The following is a 23,897-nucleotide window of genomic DNA, read 5'->3' on the forward strand; positions in this document are numbered from 1 at the left end:
TTTAAAATGATATGCCCCAAAATCTTAACTACTGAATCCAATAAAGAAACTGGTCTATAACACTTGGGATCCTTCCTGTTTCCGTCCTAAAAACGGGCACTAGACAAGTAGACTGCCATGAATCTGGTCTTTTCTCGGAGGCAGCGGCATTAAGAATATTTGTGATAATGAGGCCCACAGATGAATATTCTCTTTATAGAGATCCATCTGTGCCCCATCGGGACCAGGTGTCTTTTTAGATGGGCTCTCCTCAATAGCTGCTACCACCTCTTCCAGATAAAATCTAATAACCAAGGGAAATTGAGAACTGACAATCTTCCCATCATCCTCCAACTGGTCCCCATTGGAGTAAGTCTGACTAAAATGATCATACCAGCAATCAGGGTGGGGGGGATTTTGGATCCTAAGCCCACTGAGGTTACTGTACTAAAGCTTCCTTTGTTTACTATGCTCCAGAATGCTGATAACATTCTTTAATTTAGATGCTGCACAAGGTTCTCCCACATTTCCCTCCTAATCCCCAGTTTCTTGTCCTTAATGGCTCTTTTATAGTCATATATAAAAATATGCTAATTTTATTATACAATAATGATACTACAGCCCTTGGCTAAATAAACTATACAATCTACACGAACAATTAATGTTTGTAGAGCTTCTGTGACAGCCACAAATGCAGTGCAGTACACATGCATGCTACTGTTTAAAAATCTTTAAGCAACACACTTGCAAGACCGGAGAACCAAAAAGGGTTACTTTGCATCTTTGATATCTATTAAGGATTAAAAACAACAGAGTTTAACGGACATCTAAAATAACACCAAGCAAAGTATAATGACAAAGGCGGTGTCACCTACACCTGCAAAGAATGGGAACAATACAATGGTGTTTGTATGCCACTTCACAGACACCAGGGTCTTACATGAGTAACAAAGTGAGAGAAACTGGGTCTCTAGTTGGTAGAGGTATGCACCCTGTCTAAGTAGGGACCACAATCCTAGTCAGGGTAAGTCACAACACAACCTAAATTATCCTACACTCACCCTTGGGTAGCTTGGCCCAGAGCAGGCGCGTTTAACTTAAAAGGCAATGTGTAAAGTATTTGTGCAATAACTCATACAGTAACAGAATGAAAAAAACACAAAAAGTACTCCACACCAGATTAGAAAAATAGATAATATTGATCTGAATAAAACAAGAGCAAAAGTGCGAAAACGCAATATGCACAAGTCAGGAAATCACTTTTTAGAGGTTCAAGTAAGTCTTAAGCCATAGTAATCAATGGATGTATCTCTTTAGCACAAAGTACCTGGGATGCATCAAAAACAATAACGCTGGAACCCGCAGAGGAGGTGAGGGATCGGAAAGTAAAGCGATGCAACGATTTTTCCGGTGCGGCCGCGGTGCTGTATTGATTCATTTCTCGCAGGCAAGATGATGCGTTGATTTCCAGGGATGCAGCCTTGGTTCCCCACTGCGGATTTTGATGACAAATTGACAATCAGGGACAATGTGTGGAAAATCCAAATGTGTTGTTGTGATGAAAGAGGCGTTGTATTGATTCTATAGGCACTGCAGTGATTTTTCAGCAGCAAGACAGGCGCTGCATTGATTTTGCAGGCATTGCATCAATTTTTCCGGCGCTGTAGATTTTCTCCCTTAGGTGAAGTCTGCGATGGCCCTGAGACTTCTTAACAGAGGGCAATCTGACAAGCCCTTAGATATCACTTGTGGGGGGGAAGGCAAAGTCCTTTCAGCAGTCAGGGAGCAGTCGGCAGCAGGACAACAAGCAAGAGTGCGAGAAATTCTAAAATAGTAATGTTAAATTCAACTTTACAAGTAAGCTGGACTTCTCACTACCATTCCAACCATACCAAACATGACAGTGGCACTCCTTTAAGGTCTAAAATTATTACTTAAAAGTATATAAGGGAATTTCAAATGCTGGCCTATGAGAGGAGCAGGCTTCACAATAGTGAAAAATTACTTTGGGTGTTTTCACTACAAGGACTTGTAAACCTTACAAGTACATGTCCTGCCTTTTACTTACATAACACCCTGCCTTATGGCCTACCTAGGGCTTATCTTAGGGGTGATCTATATGTAATAAAAGGGGAGTTTAGGCTTAGCAAGTAGTTTTAAATTCCAAGTCGAAATGGCAGTAAAATTACACACACAAGCTTTGCAAAGGCAGGCCTGAGACATGGTTAAGGGGCTACCTATGTGGGTGGCGCAATCTGTGCTGCAGGTCCACTAGTATAATTTATTTCACAGGACCTAGGCACATCCACATCTAGTGCACTTTACTAGGGACATATAGGTAAATTAAATTTGCCTATTGGTTAGGAACCAATGTTATCATGTTTAGGGGAGATGGCACAAGCACCTTAGCACTGGTCAACAGTCGGAAAGTGTGCAGAGTCCTAAAACCAGCAAAAATGAGATCAGAAAATGGAGGGAGGCAGGCATAAGTTGGGAGAAGACTACCCTTAGGATGTCAGGTCTAACACAAAGGAACTTGAAAAACATAAGATAAAATGGGGCAGATCATGATGTGATCGCCTTGTTGCGTCAGCATAATATCACCTGCACTGGTAACAGTCAATCTCTTGGGAAGCCAGTCTTCCTGGCTGATGTGGGGTGCAAGAGGCTCAGCAGACATCCACAAAAAGTTGATGTTGAAGTAGAACCTGAAGACGTTTATCTGTCTCGTGATGAGAGAACAGTAGGCTCTTGCTGTTGGCAGCAATGCAGAACTCTTTCAGCTGGCTCAGAGGCCTCCATGCCTTGTAAGGTCAGTATCAGGGTAGACATACAGAGCTTCAACACAACTACAGTCATAGACTGGAATTAGTGGGTGTCAAGCCATCTTCATACACTAGAATGCACCATCAGCAAAAAGGTTCACATAGATTCTTAAACCAAACCATGTTCAGTAAGCTTCAGGGTAACACCAGTTGTTGTTCTGAAATCTGGACAGCTACCTGCTGTCATTCAGTGTGCAAGCACATTCTTACAAAATCAAAGTTCCAGCAATGAGACTGCATCAGACTTTCTCATGAGAGGAGTTAGTATAGCAGGAGTCTTTCTCTGCATGCAGGGCCTTGGATGAACCCTGTAGGGGCACCTTTGCTGGGAAATTGTTTGTATTTCCTCCAGAAACACTACAGCAAAGGATGAGCAGAAGAACAAATGGTATGATGGTACAGGCCTCTGTGGGCCGCACTCACCCTACATCTTGCAAATGTCAAATAAATGCTCATCATTAGTTACAGGATGGATGGGTAGAGATCAAGGCAGAATAACCTACAATAGCAAACCCACTTTCCAAGAGTAACCAAGGGCCAATACTGGGGAAGTACCAATCCAATCATTAGTTATCAATGTATCCTCTTTACATCACCTACAGAGGGAAAGTAGTTTTTGATAAACATCTGATCTTTGAGCCCCTCCATTACACAAGCCAATTTCTACTCCAGGATCAAATTTGGTTAGGTAATGAGAAGGATCTGGCTTAATCAGTTTATAAGGATACCACCACTGATTAAAAAAAAGTATCTTACCTTACAGTAGATCTTTTTCTGGTGGTACTCTATCTAACCATGGGTTTATCACCATAAAATAACCCCTAGACACCAGACTGGATCCAGACACATTTTTTAGCAGTGTTCCTGTGCGTGCTGCTAGGTGGTGAAGATACACGTTGGAACCATATCACCCCATAAGTGAAGAACAACCACCTCAAAGCACCACCCTGAATGATGACACCTTTTCACGCACTCAGGCAGCCAAGACAGTAGTAACTCATGTACTTATCCACTGTCACCCATGTCATAGCCCGGTGGGTGTCAAACATAGACATTCTTGGAGCTAACACGGCAGTAGCAGTCTTAGCCATGGTGGAATTAACTGTCAGACCTTCCAGGAGCTGCTTCTTGACCTGTGCATCACAGATCTTGATGCAGAGAAATACCCACATTGACAGGGTCGCTTCTGCACAGCCTTACCTCTCTGTGCCCCAGGGAACCTCACATAAAGATGATTGTCTAAACGGTCTCATTTGGGAAAATCAAAAAAAAAGCTTGAGTTCAGCCAATGGAACATCTCTGCCCTCTTTTGGGGTGGCAGGGACAGCAAAGAGTGCTAGCAGAGTGATAAATTGACCAATGTGACAGGAAGTCACAACTTTCAGCAAGCATGCCACCTGAGTCCTTGAGCACCAACTTGTCTGTGAAAAAGGTGGTGTAATGCAGTTGCACTGGAAGTGGCTGAAATTCACTCCTACAACGAGTTGATGTAAAAGTAAAGAGGAAGAAAGTCTTCAGATTCAGGTAATCCAGTGAGCAACAATTTATCAGCTCAAAGGGCGTTCACAAAAGGTTTACACCAAGTTAAGGTCCCACTGTAGCATTACTAACAGCTTGGGTAAGAACATGTGTGTCAAACATTTAATACATTTCACCACAAAAGGTGATTTAAACAAAGACAGTTGGTCTGGTAAACACAGAATGGCTGAAAGAGCCAACAAATAACATTCAATAGAGCCCATTTCAATGCTTTGCAGGGCCAAAAAGATACAACAAGCAAAAGAATGCCTGACAGCCTTGCTTATAAAGGTTCAGCTCTATTAGCAACACACCAGCCTACAAATGTGTCACAGTCCCAAGTATAAGTGGATTTTGTGGAAGAGCCTTTGGCAGCAATAATGACATCCACCACCCCAGGTGGGGTCAGATGCCACTGTTCAAGCTCCACACGTAGGAGTAGAGTGCACAGATATGGGTGGAGGACCATGCCTTGTTGCTTTGACAGAACATCTTCTCAAAGTAGTAGCCTGATAAGAGGACGGATGCTCATGCTCAGAAGCTCCGGGTACCATATTCACTTGGTCCAGTCCAGAGCCACTGGGATGATTTGGACCTCCTGGCACAGGACCCAGGACCCACTCCACCCTACTGGTTGCAATACCACATGGCCGTGGAGTTGTCTCTGAGAACCCGTATCAGTCTACTCTTGATGGACAGCAGGGAGACCTACAAAGCATGATGAATGGCCACAACCCCAATACTGAGATAAAGCCAGACCTCCAATATCCCTATCACTACATGACTTCAGCCAAACTGGTACCTGACTGTCAACACTGTCAGCTTTGGTGAGGAAGGGAGAGGGGCCTTTCACTGCCCAAATTTCAGTCTAGCAGCCACCACTACAGATTGTGAGCTGCCTTATTCGTGATCTGTATGACACCTGTAAGGTTGCCTTGATTGTGGGCTCAATGGAACTTCAAATTTCTTTGCAGAGCCTGCATGTGCCACCTGGTGTAGCTGACAGGAAGGATGTAGGAGGCTAAGAAGCCAGAAGGCTTCAGAGTTGTTCTCACTGATATTCATGACCAAGGCTGAAACATCTGAATCATAACCCAAATGTCCTGGACTAGTTGTAGCAGAGGGAAGGTCCTGAAATATACTGTGTCCAGAAAGGCTCCTATAAATGGAAACCTCTGTGAAGGAGTCAGGTGTAACTCATTTAAAGTGAACCACAACAATGTCAGGGGGTTTGCTGTTGTCAGGAGGTGGTCTACGACTAACAGTGGTGAACCTGTCTTTAACAGCTAGTCATCAAGGTAGTGCCCACCACCGTCCCTTTCATGGATGCCCAAGGGTCATGGGTGAAGCTGAAGGGATGCATCTTGTATACCTTGACCCACAGGTAATGCCAGCGGGAGTTCAGGATGGGTATATGAAAATACAGGTGCAAGAACACAATCCAGATGCCTGGTTCAGGGCAGACAGGATCTTGGCCAGAGAAAGATTTTCAAATTTGTCCTATTGCATAAAGGCATCTAGAAGCTGATGATCTCGAATAGGCATGACAACCCATGTACTTCTCCGGCACAAGGGAATAACAAGGGTAGTAACCCTATACTTTGACTGATTCTGATAGCCTCTCTATACTACCCTTGGAGAGCCACATATGCACCACTTGCAGCAGAATGGACAGGTGCCCTTCTAAAAAATGTCTCTGATGCAAGGAGACTATTTGGTGTGGAAAAAGGAAAAGGCAGGACATACCAATGTTGAACAAATTTTATGACCCATTTGCTGGAAAGGACGGATAGCCACTCTGGGGACTAAATGTGGATCCTGACCCCCACTGGATTCATATAAACCACTAAGGGCAAACACAATTCGTTTGCTGGCTGCTGTAGCAGGGGAAGAGGAATAGGAGATTCTCTGCCACTGCTGGCCCATGCGATGCCTTCCAAACGTGCATCTGTGGCCCCTAAAAGACTGGTGTGATTGCTTTACCAGTTGGGGAGACTGACTCTGCCTATATACAAGCCCTTTGGAATAGCATCTGAACTTTTACAGTTGATGTGGAAACATCTTGTCAAGAATTAACAGACACAAGGAATGTGGCTCTGCTTTCTTCAAATGGCTCCACCTCTGAGAAACGTGACCCATCAAAGTGCATATCCATGAAGGAGGCCTGTACATCGGCAGAAAATCCTGTGGAGTACATCCACACATGCTGAAGGCGTACACGTTTGCCAAATGCCCACCTCAACCAATCAGCAGTGCCTAGACCAGTGTGGATAACATATTTGGCTGTGTCTTCTCCATCAAGTACTGTTTGAGCCAAAGAAATCCAAAGTCCTTCTGGAACTACAAGAAAGATCTCACTGGCCATGTCCCACATACCATGTGTTTAACAACTGTGTAAGCAACAGCATTAACTGACCACAATGCCATGCTGGCAGAGGAAACCAAGCGCTTGCTAATGTCCTTAATTCCACTAGATTCCCTACTTGGAGGAGTTATGGGAAATGGACTTTAATTCTGTTTACTGGTGGAAGCTTGAACCTCAAGGTTCTCTGGAGTATGATGTATAATGAGGATCACCAGGAGCTGGTCTGTGACATCTGGTCACCTGCCTGTTTACAGGTCGACAGGAACAGGGCTTTGTCCAAGTAGACAATAATGTATCAGCAAGGGCCTTCTTAAAAGGGAACAAGGGGTTACAAGTAGCCGGCCCAGGCCTCAACATTTCTGTCAGGATATTCGTATTGGTAAAAACTGAAGGCTGTTCCAGAATTCAGAACCTAAAATGACCTCCAAAGCACCACAGTAAAGGAGGCACTTCTTTCCGCTCTGGCCCAAATAGTGAATCCAACCCTGCCTCAGGAGAGGTATCAAGCCCACTGGCCTCTTACAAATCCAAGTACAAGGCATCATCTGTGTAGTGGGGTGGGTGAAAGCAATAGAAATCACCACCATCAACACATACGTTTTCGGTTGTCCCTTGCTTTGAATCAGAGTGTGATTGACATCTGTGACCGACATGTTTTCTGCTATCGCAATATGGTTTGAAACCTACTATCTTGGGAAGGTATATCATTCTCTAGCACACTGGAATTTGTTTTAAGAAATTGTCGGAAGGACAACAAAATTGGGAGTGGAGCTCAAGAGCCAGGATTGAAGGCGTGGAAAGAAAGAAAATCAGCACTTAGGGGTCGTGCTCACTTCTGGTGTGGTATCCAGTCTGGAACCTGGGGAGTATTCCAAGGTGAAGATTCTGTGGCTAAAAAGTACCCATCAGAAGTTTCTGTTTCAAAACAGGCTTTACTGACCTTCAACTCTGGATGGGATCTACAAGTTCTCAAACTCTATGCTTTGAAAAGGTGTTTCTTACAGATCTCACTACCCTTACAACTTCTTTAACAAGAAACGTCTACAGTTGCTCCATGTGAAAATAGAGACAATTTCCAATCCACTGATCAACTGTTTTGTTATCATTGTTCTAAAGCTGCTGTCAAAGGTTTGGCTGGGGTGGTGCTTGACATGCAGAGAACAGAAGCTTTTTATTCCCTCGGTAATCAATCAAATTACACAATGGTAAGACACAAGCCTACTAATGAAACTGAAAGATTTATCAGATGTATAGTGAACAATGCTGTTGACCAGAAGTGGATCTCAATTTGTACTAGAAAACAAAGCACACATTAAGGTCCTTCTATGCAATGCCAAAAATGTATACGAACAAACATCCACCACCTTGGTGCCAGATAGTGTCTGTGAGATGCATTCTGTTTCCATGGTTTTCTTAAGATAAAAGTATCTAAATGGGGGGGGTCTTCAATATACTTTACATTTTTGGAACAGGATATGAAATTATCTTGTTGAGAGCACCCTCTTTCTTCTGGTTTTCAACCAGAAAGTAACAGGCAAACTCAGTGTTAGACAATTAGGCTATTATATGTGTTTATGTATATGAATGCTTCTCAAGAGAATTGGCCTCTGCATATAAAAACGTGATTTTACAATTTTCTTTTTTTATGATTCCGCACTCAAACACTTCTTTGGACATTTCAAACACTGATTCTGTACCTGCCACCTCAGACTTTCTACCTTCTAGAACAAACCCACCTATTGTTGCATGATAACCTGCTGGCTTAATTCAAAACCAGTATGCAAGACAATGCAAGTAACAGGAGACATCCTTCACATACCTGTCAGGGTGGGAAAAGGGTGTGACAGTCTCTATAGTTTTTCTACTCTGTAGGACACAATGCTAAGCCCTTTTTCCAACACAGCCTCATCTCCCCGTGCCCCAGTTCATATTAGTGGTAACCTATGAGTACAAGGTTTCTCACAACTATAATGTAGATATGGGCAATCACACTTATATGGACCAGCAGTGTGCACCCTCATAAATATACCAGCCTGTCCAGCTGCTATGGAAAATTCAAGAATTTACAGAAACTATGCGAGGGACACTACTCCAGATAAAGTTTTCTGTTTTTTAACATTATCAGCATCGTCACAGGGATGGTGGTCTGCTTGGGTCAAAGACCACCATGTCTGTGACTCTTTTTAATAATACCTTGTGCATTTCATTTGAAATCCCAGGTAAACTGTCCTGGTCAAATGGTCTCTCGCATCTTTGAAATACAAATGAAGTATTACTAAAGACTGTAAAGGTATGTGGGAATTCTACAGTGGTTCAGGGGGCAGTCTATCTTTTGAATTAATTTTTAACTGAAACTCAAAATCACTAGCATGTAAGAAAAATATGGGGCTAGCACACTAGCCATGCCAAGTTAAATTAACAAGTAGCTCAGGGTCTCTGATCACCATCCAAACCCAAGTGCTTATCTAGCTCTGTGGAACTCAGAGTGATTTTGCCATCTTTATTGGTCTTTTAACCCCCTAAAGTTATGCCTTAGTAGTGAAAGCAAACAACTAGGGTGCCTGCTTCTACATCAAGAGACCTATCTCAACAAAGGAGTGCAACTAACTGTTGCCTTGTAAGGCATCAATTTCTCTCACAGGACGGGACAATAGACTTGGCTATGGACTAAGTGAGTTGATCAATAGTAATAATAAAGGCAAATAATGTAATTTTAAAAGGAGAGACTGTGGGTGAAGCTGTTTTGTTGCTGGGTGGAAACATTGTGTGCAGAAGATTGCACGTGTGCCCCTAGCTAAAAAAAGGGGCACATGAGCCCACAACAAAAAGACCTGAGCTCAGAATATGGCGGAGCACCTTGGAAATTATCTCCATTGTACATGTTTAGGGCTCAGATATCAACCTGCAATTTGATTGACCCTCATGTATATTATTTACATTTAGAATACATGGCATAGGAGAGGTTGCACCACTTAAAGAATATGTAACAATTCTGTTTTTTATTATCCTAGAGCATGACCATTTTGATAGCAAATCAATGCTAATACTTAAACTGTAAAACTATTTTATGAGGCATTTCTAAGTTATCCTAACATCTTCACAGCAAAAACAAAAGGCAAATGTTTTTTGAATCTTGCCCCATGAGAACCATCAATCATTGTTGATTTTTGGCATAGACATAGTTAAGTGACAAAACCCTTCACAAGATGTATCTTCTAGAATAATTATATGCAGGAAACATCCAGTTTACAGTAACAAAAGCATTTTCAGCAATAGAACTACGCCAAAAACTCAGCATAGTTATTCAGTGCTTTAGCTTCATAATAGTAATGTCTGGCCTGGTGTTAATGTCTCTTTCATCTCTTCCACTAAACTCACCTAATCTCCATTTATTATGATATTGATAATTCTTATAAAGCGCACGAATATCAAAACAAAGCATCTTGGCGCTAAAACAACAGATATACAAAGAGGAACAGAGAAACAAAGTGAGCTACTAACGGCCAACCAAAATTATTTAAGAGTTAGAAAACAACCATGTGTCAAGGAGCTTCTCAAAGCTGAGATGATTAGGCAGACTTCTAAGCTGAAAAGGTAACTTATGGGACATAATATAAAAAAAAATCTACCTCCCCAGCAGCTTCTTCCGAATTTGGAAACACTAACAAACCTACAATGTGCTGAACATTCAGGGTTACTTTGGAGGCAATGTGTAAAGTATTTGTGCAACGTTTCAGTAATAAAGTTTAAACACCAGATAAAAAGGATCCCACACCAACTTAGAAAAATAGTTATTTCTTAAATAAATAAAAGAAGACCACAATGACAAACATCCAAACAGTAGAACCGAAGATATTCAAATTTTAAAGATTTGAGTAAAAATGGCAACAAAAAGCACAGAGTGTCAACTGTGCATATCTGGTTGCGGCAAACTGGGACAAAGTTACAAGTTTAGGCCGACCACAATGGAGTGTGGGTCTGATACAGGGACCCAGTTAGGTTGAATAAAGTGCCTTGCATGCTGGCTTGCAGAGCGTTGCCAGCAATATGTGAGTTCCGAGATGAGGTAAGGCTGTGATGTGATGGCCTGCCTCCTCATTGAGGATGCCGTTGATGGGACTAGCGATGGAAAGTCTGGTGTTGAGGATGCAGCACATAGTTGTGGAGATGCATCAGTTCCGAAGAGCTGCGAGGCATCGTCATTCAGGCTGCCGTCAGTGACGGATGCGAGGGCCTAAGCTGAAGAGGTGTCACGCAGTAGTGGTTCTGAAGGCGATGAGGGCTGCAGCAGTGATGTGGGTCTTTGCGACAGGTGCAATCCACGCAGCAACAGAGATGCGTCACTTTTGCTCAGGGTGTGCTGATCCATACAGGAGATGTGTCAGTTCTGCTCGGAGATGCACTGCTCAGCAGATGCAATGCATTGGTTCCGCTGGTAAGCACCTCAAGCCCACTTCCAAGGGTCCAGGACTGGGGTGGCACCACTTGGCAGGGTAGACGTAGATGGCAACTCCAAGTGAAGATGCAAGGTAGTTGGGATTGTGCTATGTCGCTGAGGCTACCGATCAGGAGGCCAACCAACTAGCCTTTTGAGTCTTTCTGGGTTCAAGAGATCTTTCTCACCCAGGCAAGAGAACAGCAGACAGCAGGATGGCACAGCAGGGCAGCAGTTCCTTCAGCGCAGCAACCCAGTAGAGTGGTAGTACTTGTAACAGCACAGCAGTCCTTCTTCCAGACGGAGTATCCACAGGTCCAGAAATGCACTGAAGTGTGGGGTCTGAGGTCCAGCTTTTATACACAGTTATGCCTTTGATGTGGGGAGAAGCTTCTAGAGGTTTGGATTTGAAGTGCACAGGTGCCCTGCCTGCCTGACCCTGGTTCCAGACTAGCTACAGAGTGTATACAGAGGGTATGCAGTTATTTGTGTGGAGAGAGGACACAGCCAGTGATGGCCCATCCAGTCACACCTAAGCTCTCTGTTGTGTGTGGCTGTCTAGGAGGAATACATAAAGACAAACTGTCACCCACACCCAGTCATGTGACCCAGAGACAGGCTGCAAGAAAATGTCAACTTTCTAAAAGTGGCATTTTCAGAACAGAAAGTTAAAATCTGACTTCATCAGATTTTAAATTGGGATTCCAGAATGAAGGGGTTACCTGTTTCCATTTGGAAACTATGTATTATAAAATGTAATAAGATATTTGCAGTGTTATCCTACGGGGAAAGTAAGTCTTGCAATAGTGAATTAATTTAAGAGTTTTTCACTACCAGGACATTTAAAACATAAAAGGTTTAAATACACTGCACCTTGCCCTTGGGGCTAATCAGGGCCAACCTTAAGGGTGACATATGTATTAAAAGGGAGGGCTTGCAAAGGGTTTGTTTTGCGATGTAGACATGGCAGTTTAAAACTGCTCACACACAGGGTCTGCAAAGGTAGGCCTGACACATGTTTAGAGTGTTACTTAAATGGGTGGCACAATCAGTTCTGCAGGCCCACTGGTAGCATTTAAACTACAGGCTCTGGACAAAGGTAGTGCAGCTTTAATAGGGACTTTCGGACAGTCAATGCCAATTGGGTATACTATGGGAAGAAGCACAAGTACATTAGTACTGTCTAGCAGTAGTAAAGTGTGAAGAGTACTAAGGCCAGCAAAAGCAGGAGGTCTGAAGGCAAACAGTTAGGGGAAACCATGCCAAGGATGCCAGATCTAACACTTCCCCAGAGTAGGCCTGATAAATTACTGTGGGAACATATTAGGCTATTCAACACAATTCTATGTGAATTTCTGGAATATGGTTAGAAATCACAGACAAAAACCATCATTTACAATGCATTGCAGAGGGTCTCAGGGTTGTACATATGATGGGAACTGCTCCAGATAACAAAAGAGGTACTTCTAAATTAACACCTACGGTGCCCAGGACGAGCTGGTCTTGCCCTCGGCCACGGTTGCCCAGTGCCGAGGACAAGACCAGATGATCCTGCTAGCACTCCCCCCAAGGGCCAATCACCCCCTCCCCTGGGCAGGGATGGAAGGGGAATCATTTCCCCTTCCACCCCACCCCCCCTGACCTCCTGTGGCATCTGATGATGTCAGTGTGCAATCGCACAATGACATCATCAGAGGCTTCCCCATCCGCGCTATAAATGCAAAGGCATTTCTCCTCCAATCACATGGAGGGGTGAGAGAGGCATGAAAAGAGGGGTGAGAGAGGCATGAAAGGGCTTTCCTCTCCTTTCATATCTCTCTCTGCATTTCTGCTGCCCAATCGCGATCGGGCAGGGCTGCACCCTGGGAGGGCAAAATATTTGTAGGCCTTTTCACCACTAGACACCAGGGATCTTTTTTTTTTTTGGTTTATTTTGTGCTTTACACTTGGGGAGCGATCCTTTAGGCATGGGTCGCTCCCCTGTGGGGGGGGGGGAGGCAAATTATCTTTAGGCCATTTCTGCCCCACTTGAGGGCAGATCAGCCTATTTTTAGGCAAATCTGCTGAACCATTAGACACCAGGGGGGGCAATTTGTTTTCGGACATATCTGCCCCTCCTGAGGGAAGATCGGCCTATTGTAATTAGGATGATCAGCCCCCCGGGGGGAAGGGGGGGGTGACAGAATCCCCTGGAATCACCAGGAATCAGGGCCGCTCCCCTGGGGGCAAATTGTCTTTAGGCCAATTCTGCCCCCAAGGGAGGCAGAAACCACTAGACACTAGGGATTTTTTTTTTGTGTCAATTTAATGCAGGGTGAGTGACCCTTTAGGCAAGGGTTGTTCCCCTGGGGGTAAATTTATTTTAGGCTATTTCTGCACCCCTTGGGGGCAGATCAGCCTATTTCTATTAGGCCGATCTGCCCCTAGGGGGGCAAAAACTACTTAGGCACCAGGAATTGGTGTGTGTGTTTTGTTTGGGGGGCAGCCCCTTGAGCAAGGGTCGCTCCCTGTGGGGGGCACATTACTGTTGGTCATATCTGCCCCCCATTGGGGGCAGATCGCCGTATTTTTGGAAGGCCCACAGGAGACCAGGGAAGATTTTCTTTTTCAAAAAAAGAGGGTGGGGTATGGCCACACCGCCACCCCAAATAAATGGGGCCAAAGTTGTTGCCCCCCGGTGGGCAGATGGGGCAATTACCCATGATTCACTCCCGGGGGCGGGGGGCAGAAAACCTACTAGATGCCAGGGAATTAAACAAAAATTTGAAATATTGGGGTGGTGGCTACCAACCAGTAGGGGCATGATTATGCCCCTACCCCAAATGAAGGGGGTAACAGTCTTTCAGCTCTCCCCCTGCACACTAAAAGATCTTATCCCATGGCAGGCAAGAGGAAATTTGATTATTTTGGCGTTTTGGTTTTACATTTGGGCCATAAGAGCTTGGCTAACTCTCAAAATCGTCCCACTTGGAATGGTGAGGGCTGCACTTTTTGGACTTTGGGGCGCTGCTATATAGAAGAATACACAAGACCTAGACACATCTGAAAACTACACATCTGGGTGAGTCCAGGGTGGTGTGCTTCACATGCAGCCCTCACCTTTTTCTTACCCACAATGCCCTGCAAACCTCCAACTTTGCTGGAAATCACACATTATTCCCACATTTTTGTGATGGAACCTTCTGGAATCTGCAGGAATACACAAAATTCTAACCCCCCCAGCATTGTCTCATCTACACTGATAAAAATTCTGCCCCATATGTCAGCTTAAAAATGTTTTTTTCAAACTCCCCTTTTGGACCCGCTTTGGTTCCCCCACAATTTCGACATGTTTTTGGCTCTTTCCTGTCACAGGCACTTTGCCTACCTACACAAGTGAGGTATCATTTTTTACGGGAGACTCGGGAATGTTGGGTGGTATTTGTCCCGGTGCGGTGATCCCACACAGAAATATGGGAAAAATGTGATTTTATTTTTAGCTAAGTTTGAGGTTTGCTGAGGATTCTGGGTAAGAAAACACTAGGGGATCCACGCAAGTCACAGGTAGGTTTCCCTGTATGGCTGCTAAGCCAAGGACCAAAAACGCAGGTGCCCCCGCGCAAAAACAGCTAGTTTTGTGATTGATAATTTTGATGTGTCCGGATAGTGTTTTGGGGCTTCTCCTTATGCGGGCACTAGGCCTACCCACACAAGTGAGGTACCATTTCTATCGGGAGACTTGGAAGAACACTGGGTGGAAGGACATTTGTGGCTCCTCTCAGATTCCAGAACTTTCTGTCACCAAAATGTGAGGAAAAGATGTTTTTTCTGCCAAATTTTTAGCTTTGCAAAGGATTCTGGTTAACAGAACCTGGTGAGAGCCCCACATGTAACCCCATCCTGGATTCCCCTAGGTGTCTAGTTTTAAAAAATGCACAGGTTTGGTAGGTTTTCCTAGGTGCCGGCTGAGCTAGAGATCAAAATCCACAGCTAGGCACTTTCCAAAAAACACGTCAGTTTTCAATGTAAATATGTGATGTGTCCACTTTGTGTTTTGTGGCATATCCTTTCGCTGGCACTAGGCCTACCCACGCAAGTGAGGTACCATTTTTATCACTTGGGGGAACACAGAATAGCAGAACAAGTGTTATTGCCCCTTGTCTTTCGCTACATTTCTTCCTTCCAAATGTAAGACAGTGTGGAAAAAAGACATCCATTTGAGAAATGCCCTGTAATTCACATACTAGTATGGGCACCCCGGAATTCAGAGATGTGCAAATAACCACTGCTTCTCAACACCTTGGGGGTCATTTTGACCCTGACGGGCGGCGGAGGCCGCCCGCCAGAGTTCCCCCCTCCAGAACACCGCTCCGCGGTCATAAGACCGCTGCGGTGATTCTGGCTTTTGCACTGGGCTGGCGGGCGGCCGCCAAAAGGCCGCCGCCAGCCCAGTGCAAATGAGCCTTCCCACTAGGACGCCGGGTCAGAATTGAGCCGGCGGAGTGGGAAGGTGCGACGGGTGCAGTGGCACCCGTCGCGTATTTCAGTGTCTGCAATGCAGACACTGAAATACAATGTGGGGCCCTCTTACGGGGGCCCCTGCAGTGCCCATGCCATTGGCATGGGCACTGCAGGGGCCCCCAGGGGCCCCACGACAACCCATACCGCCATCCTGTTCCTGGCGGGAGAACCGCCAGGAACAGGATGGCGGTATGGGCTGTCAGAATCCCCCATGGCGGCGCAGCAAGCTGCGCCGCCATGGGGGATTCCCAGGGCAGCGAAAAACCGGCGGGAGACCGCCGGTTTTCCCTTTCTGACCGCGGCCAAACCGCTGCGGTCAGAATGCCCTGCGGGGCACCGCCAGCCTGTTGGCGGTGCTCCCGCCAACCCTGGCCCCGGCGGTAGTGAACCGCCGGGGTCAGAATCACCCCCCTTATCTAGTTCCCATTTTGGAAATACAAAGGTTTTCTTGATATCTATTTTTCACTCTTCATATTTCAGCAAATGAATTGCTGTATACCCGGTATTGAATGAAAACCCATTGCAAGGTGCAGCTCCTTTATTGGTTCTGGGTACCTAGGGTTCATGATGAACCTACAAGCCCTATATATCCCCGCAACCAAAGAGTCCAGCAGACGTAACGGTTTATTGCTTTAAAAAATCTGACATCACAGGAAAAAGTTACAGAGCAAAACATTGAGAAAAATGGCTGTTTTTTCACCTCAATTTCAATATTTTTTATTTCAGCTGTTATTTTCTTTAGGAAAACCTTGTAGGATCTTCACAAATGACCCCTTGCTGCATTCAGAAGTCTGTCTATTTTTCAGAAATGTTTAGCTTTCCAGCATCCAGCATTGGTTTCATACCCATTTCTGTCACTAACTGGAAGGAGGCAGAAAGCACAAAAAATAGTAAAAATTGGGTATGTCCTAGCAAAATGCTCAAATTGTGTTGAAAAATGTGGTTTTCTGATTCAAGTCTGCCTGTTCCTGAAAGCTGGGAAGATGTTGATTTTAGCACGGTAAACCCTTTGTTGATGCCATTTTCAGGGGAAAAAACCACAAGCCTTCTTCTGCAGCCCTTTTTTCCCCATTTTTTTTTTTTTAACAATGTATTTGCTGTATTTTGGCTAATTTCATGGATTCCTTCAGGGGAAAGCACACACTCTGGGTACCTCTAGAATCCGTAGGATGTTGGAAAAAAAGAATGCAACTTTGGAGTGGGTAGCTTATGTGGACAAAAAGTTATGAGGAACTAAGCACAAACTGCCCCAAATAGCCAATAAAACGGCCTGGAACCTAAAGGGAAAAGGCCTGGCAGCGAAGGGGTTAAAAGCATTCATATGCAAAACTAGCATTCAGAAATAAATACAAGTATGAGTGGCAACCATGAAATGGACAATAACTTTCAACCAGCAGTGAAAACAACAGTAAGTGTGAGCAGTGAACCATTGCCGTTGGAGAGACTATTGGAGTAACTTGCAGTACTTTGAGTTACAGCCAAATTGTACAATCTGAAGAAGACATCTAACGTATAATGACAAAGAGTGTTAATGACAAATGAAGGACTAATTGTTCTTCTACAAAACTGGATGCCCAGTTGAATGCAACTGGCAGAGAGTATCATTACATGCTGCATCTTCTTTTTTTTAGGGCCTGATTTAGATATTAGTGGCAGGTTACTCCGTCGCAACAGTGATGGATATCCCATCCACCGAAATCTAAATCCCATTATTTCCTATGGGATTTTGATTATGGAGGACAAGATATCCGTCACCTTTGTGACACAGTAGCCTTTCCGTCAATATCTAAATCAGACCCTTAGTCGGGGAACCCCAAATTGTAATCAACTTTCCAAGATGCTTCATGTATTAATGATGAGAAAGCAATTGTTGGAAAGGTTTTGTAGAGACAATTACATCTGCTAATTATGTTTATATTACGACAGAGTGATCACCACATTTGTCTAGAGTTTAACAATTATACAAGATGCAAATATGCATAGAAACAACTCAAATAATGTACAATTAAGTACAAGATGATAACCGTGGAATCAGGTCAGGAACTGATTTAATAAAAATGTTAAATTAAGTACAAAGTTATGCCTAACTCTACACGTTTAATACTGAGATACAATTCTAGGTAATTCATGTCCAAGAGGAAACTAATTCCAAAACAATCCATGTAAAATTACAATCACTTAAAAAACAAAATGACCTATGAATGAGAAATTGAAATTGGGTTATATTCCTATGTTATGTTCAACTAGTTTCAATGGTTAACAGTAAAGAGTTTTGCTGTATACTAGCACTCCTAAAAGTGAGATTTTCCAATAAAATCATTTTTTGACACAGAAAAAAAAATATATTTCTAAAGGGTATGAGCCACAAACACACTCAGGAAACTATGGTCTCTAAATCCTGCAGTACACCGGTGGTAACTGTTGACACCTATCTCAAACCTCAACTGCTGAACTGTGCCTAATGGGGACGGCTAACTACTTACACTGATGTGATTGAATTTAAAAATGATTAACTCTGTGCTTATAACTAACTTTAAATATATGCAACTGAAACATCTGAACTACATTTTAACATGGTGAAACTCTTAAATTAGCACGAGTAGAACGTAGCTGTGTTTTTGAAATTTTGCACATCACAACATATTTAAACCACTACTGACACTGGCAGCCACACATGATATTCATTAAATGTATGAAACTTAGTTTACTCCACAGTCCTGCTTACTCTGTATCAGTTAAAATGTTTTGCTGCAGTCTATAATGTTCCCGAAAGAAGGAAAAAGTTAAAATGTGTACAACGAAGGCTATTTCCATTGGCTGAACTAATGGTCCGGTTATATTTTGAATGATGTATTGCTGTCTGTTGTAGAGTCTAACACAGACTTATTCATTAGATGTAGAATAGAAGTAATTTTACTATGTTGTGTGTTTTCTATTTCATTATTGAGTTCACATCATGACTGTACAATTTCTCTGTCTGAAAGTGCATGAAAACTCTCCATTTGGGAGAGGAGGCAAGATATTCACCTGCTTTCCTAGAAGGCTGACTTCATGTCAAACCTCTAGTTATTTTAGCAGTTAATTATTTTCTCTGAGACAAAGGTCCCTTCCTTGTTCCCTTTGAGAGCAGACTCCATGTTATTGTGTTTATTTTACTATATTTAGAATATTTTTTAACTTTCTTCTCTCCTGCCTTGAACTGAACAGTCCTTATGCCAATTTTCCCATTATAATATACTTTATTCCAGACCAAATTTGGTTCTGGCTGTTCATTTGATTAGGGCCCAGATTCCACTCCCATTGATATTCGAAAATATATTTTACATTTTGCATATTTTCAAATTAATTGACCAACCGTGTATTTTGTCCTTTTGCAACAATTCATACAGTTTAAATAACCCTTCATGGTGTAGGCATCTTGTCCTACGCGGAATTTAATGTGTACATTTTCCTTGGTGGTTTCTCCGAGTTCACATGAAATACTGTATTTGTGTTCAAGGCTCTTTTCTTTAAAGACTCACACAGAGGCCAGATCCATTGGTTGGCCATTTTAATGCAAAGGTGTCAAAATTGCTTTCAAAGAATGTCTCACTTGCTATAGCTAGAATTTCAACTGTTTCTTGAAAAATGAATACCAGTAGCACTACATACCTCTTGACATTACCATAACATTCCTTGACGATAACTTGCAGTACTGCACGATAAAATAGAGATTCCAGTGGGAGCTGAAAGAAAAAGCAGAGTAAATTCAGACTGAGTATCCAAACAAGTAAAATCCAATCTTTATGTACAATCTTTATGTGCACCCTGATCCCTAGTGTCAAATCTTTTGTGTCCCCATTTTCTGGAACATCTTTTTTACTGAAGAATTATTTCTTACCATGTTTTCCCAATGCAATGCTTGTGTTGTGTGAACATATGAACAGCACTGGTATCTCAACATGGAATACTTTTCGTCTAGATAACAAATATTTACATCTACACCATTTTCCATACACCTTGTCTGATTCTCACAACTTAGCTATTTCCTTTTAGAGATGTGGTTTCAAGACCTTCAATAATTTTCGAAATGAGGACACACATATGATCTGTACAATGGTGAAATTATCTTTTTCTGTTGATGACTCACCCTCCAATGGACCACAGCATTCCCTAAACTCATATTTCTATTGTTATCATTACAGGTCTAAAAGTTTGACACATGTACATCCATACTACTTTCTCGTCTACATGCATGCAATCAAACCCATTATGACCCCCTGATTTGATTTTGCAAATATGAGCATCATAGAATTTAGGGTTCTTTGTAGGCCAACACAGTCACACTGCCTTGCATTGTACATAGCATTGTACAGAAGAGACAAGGTACACCAATTCTACTATTTTTCTTATTGACTGATCATAGGTAATATGTACAATCCTGGCTCATCAGGTTAAGAGGAAAGAAAATAAAAGAATACATTCCCAATAAATCTAGAAATCAGAACTAAATCATTAGAGTACTTTAATGTTTCTAATAAAAGTCTCTAAAATATTATCTCCTCTAACCTTGCATTAAAGTAACTTACAATGCTCATAAAACTGTCACAAAAGGAGACTCTTCTCACAGCACAACTGTAAATAAAACTCCATCATGGAGATGAAACGTCTATCATTTACAGCTGGTAGTCAAGTATTTTGTCAAAAAGAAAGCCGGTTGCCAATAACTTATCTGCTGAACTTATATATGTACAGAAGGAATCCAAATTACCTACCAATTACATATTCTCCCAGATGAACTGAGTGAAGTTGTTGAAACTATCATGTTTCAGATATTCAGTTCTATAAATGACTTTTCTACAATTTTTAGATTAAGTTGAAGACAGCTGTAGGAGGCCTTCTGCATTTTTCTGTCAAACCAATATAGCACTCCTTGTTATTGATTTATTTATAGGTTATAGAAGCAAACCTAATGAATAAAGTGGGCCATTAGCAGTTGTCATTTAAAGGGAAAGTAGTAACAAAAAGAAATGCCTAGATACAATATATGCATGTAGAAGATAGGGGCAACCAGTAAACCAGAAGAGAGGGGAAAATAGGCTGGTTTAGGTCACAATATAATTAATATAGCTTTTATGTGCAATAGTACTGGTATAATAATATGTGGTTTAAAGCTCCTCCCCCTTGCGTGTAGTGTGGCATTGTGATGCTGCTTGGGTCCCAGAAGAAGCAAATGAGTAGCCTTGTGCTCCTTTGCGTCTCACCTCTGGAAAAAGGCATTAGGATAACCTCTGTGTTGATTTCCTGCTTAGTTTTTTGTGGTTGTACTGCAAACACCTGGTGGAGTGCTGGCAGGTGGTTGAGCTCAGCTGCTTTTGTCTTTTGGTGTGCAGGCATATTGTTAGGGGAGTTAGAGAAGAGGAGCTGGCTATAGAATGAAGGCATCCCCAGTGCAACTTGCTGCCTCTCAGCGGGGCCGCCAGGGGCTCCAGAGTCAATATGGCTGGAGTTGACGTTCTACTGACTGGTAGAAGGGTCAAAAAAGGGCAGGGGATCAGATGAGGAAGTTGACATCTGCCCCGGATATTACTGGTTGGAGACTGCAGGTCACCCTTCATAGACAAGGTGATCTGCAGTATTTTAATACGGAGGAAGACATAGCTTCACACAACAGTAGCCCCTTACCAGTGAAGGGAGCAAATTGTGCTTAAAGGATATATTTCCTCTTATTTCTCTTATTTAATTACTTGTTTTCAGAGAGGTGGAAACAACACAATCATGATTTTTGTTATCTTTTTTTTTTAAATAAAAAGCCCTCTTTATTCATGAATTGCCATAAATCTTGATTTTCATAACTCCATAAAGCAATTTGCGACAAACAGCCAACATGTGTTTTGTGAGAACAGTCTCTTTTTAAGGGCTAATAAAACAATCACCCTGTTCATCAAACAATTCATATGAAGAAAACATCTGTCAAACATAATGTACTACTTTAAAATAGAGATTCCAGTGGGAGCTGAAAGAACAAGCAGAGTAAATTCAGACTGAGTATCCAAACAAGTAAAATCCAATCTTTATGTGCACCCTGATCCCTAGTGTCAAATCTTTTGTGTCCCCATTTTCTGGAACATCTTTTTTACTGAAGAATTACATGTTTTCCCAATGAAATGCTTGTGTTGTGTGAACATATGAACAGCACTGGTATCTCAACATGGCTTACTTTCCGTCTAGATAACAAATATTTACATCTACACCATTTTCCATACACCTTGTCTGATTCTCACAACTTAGCTATTTCCTTTTAGAGATGTGGTTTCAAGACCTTCAATGATTTTTGTAAATGAGGTCACACATATGATCTGTACAATGGTGAAATTAGCTTTTGCTTTAATACCTCTATGGAAAATACATGAGGATTTTTTCTGTTTTGGAACAGCCCTTTTTTCCTCAGCCTCGCTTGATGGATCACCCTAAAACTTTCCATGCGCAAACTAGTCAAAAAGTAGCACCTTTTGAGCAAGTTTTGTGGAGGTTCTGTAAACTGGTCCACAGTTATTAGCAGCACAAAACACACATTTGCTGGCCTAACTATAGCTACCCAGTGGCGACCTCCACTGGGTTATTTATATTTATAAACAATTTATGTTGCATTAATTAATACATAAATGTTCTACTTTATGTTGTTAGTAGGAATAACTAGATATTTTCTCTGAGGGCATCAATAGCCTGGGAAATCTCTTCCCCCGTGATGGGAGCCATCAGAAATTGCTGCTGGCCAATCAGGAGCCAAACTACGGCGATCTCAGACAGGTAGGAAGCGATCTCCTCAGCAGTGTCTGTGTACTGCGGAGAGTATAAGGTTTGGTAGTAGTCAAGGAGCGCACACGCAATGTTGTTTTCACCTAATAGGATAGTACCATTGGCAGCCTGCAGAGTAGTAATATACAGAGTCTAGTGGTTGGGACGCAGGATACGGGCTAGGGTGCACCCCGGATGCTCCCCTTCTCCGTAACGTCAGGGATGGGTGTATTTACCAAGAAAGGATACCTCTCGATCTGCTAAGTCTCAAAATTCCTGTAGAAGGAGTAAACATTTGTGAAGCACTGATGTTTGGGCACCTGCAGATGTCGCAGTCGATAGCCTGTAGTTCACGTTCCACTCGAGCCAGATCACTACGTATACTCTTTAAAACTCTCAAATGGGTGTAAATACAGAATCCTCTGATGTAAGCTTTAAATACCTCCCATAGGGTAGCCTGAGTTCAGAGCAAAGAATAACTAAATATTTTCTCAAATTAAATTTAACAGAGTATTCATCTCCAAGGTAAGCATATTCAAAAGAATAAAATGCATTCTTTGAAGGGATAACTTGATAATTTCACAATTTGAATTCTATTAGCTCTTCATTCACATGATAAAGTTATTTATAATTTTTGTTGAATTTATCATTAGAGGTGAGAATGTGACTGCACTAAATTAATATTGGTACCTTTATCATGGGTATGAATATCAAACAGAATTCAACTTGAGTTGCAAGTAATGATAAATCTTTCAATGATGAAAATAGACCTTCTAGGAAAGTTAGAATGTCAAAGTAATTCCATCTCAACAGACTTATCAGGGGGGAACCCAAAGACAATCAACTGGGTGATTTTACAGAGTGGAACAATGCAAGTTAATCCACGTAAAGCATGCAACATAGTCATAGCTGAAATTGATGTTATACCATGAAATATGAATACAACCCTTACTTCCTTACCAAACAGTCCCTTATTATTTATGTGAAGGAAGTACTCAAGTTTCAGCCTTATTGGACTTAAGGGTTCAGGGATTACAAAATATATTTAATCTCTCTTCCAGTTTACATTCTTTGATTTGCCAAATATAAACTCAAATAAGAATTGTAAACAATCAGATTGCCTAATAATGTCACATATATATACTATGATGTCTCTCAATTATATTAGGTAATTCAGATTCCTAACTAATATAAATATCAGAAGTACTAACTGCTCATCTTTTTAGCAGTGGAAGCTTCAAAACATATTAACATTGTTCCTATTTAATCTGTTCAATTTTTGCACTGATCCAACTACTAACTGTTTCCTTTACAATCATGACAACTAAACACACACACAAACTCCAAAACTGTTTCTTTAATTAAAGAATATAAGATATGTAGGCGAACAATTAAAAAATTATTTACCTTGTTAATTTATAGCTAGTCATTTATATTCTGACCTCACATAAAATCAACTGTTTGAAGAAGGTAACATGATATCCATTTACAATTCTTA

General features: G+C 42.2%; 1 protein-coding gene across 2 annotated transcripts in view; it reads right to left on the reverse strand.

The window, feature by feature from the left end:
- METTL25 (methyltransferase like 25) overlaps nt 1-23,897 on the reverse strand; it is a 624,891-nt gene that overhangs the window by 185,937 nt on the left and 415,057 nt on the right. For both annotated transcript variants that reach the window (XM_069228758.1, XM_069228757.1), the window contains one exon: nt 19,274-19,347. In XM_069228758.1, the coding sequence (XP_069084859.1) occupies nt 19,274-19,347 (74 nt within the window). The remainder of the gene's footprint in view (nt 1-19,273; nt 19,348-23,897) is intronic.

Source organism: Pleurodeles waltl, chromosome 4_1, assembly GCF_031143425.1.
Source record: "Pleurodeles waltl isolate 20211129_DDA chromosome 4_1, aPleWal1.hap1.20221129, whole genome shotgun sequence".
Taxonomy (NCBI): Eukaryota; Metazoa; Chordata; class Amphibia; order Caudata; family Salamandridae; genus Pleurodeles; species Pleurodeles waltl.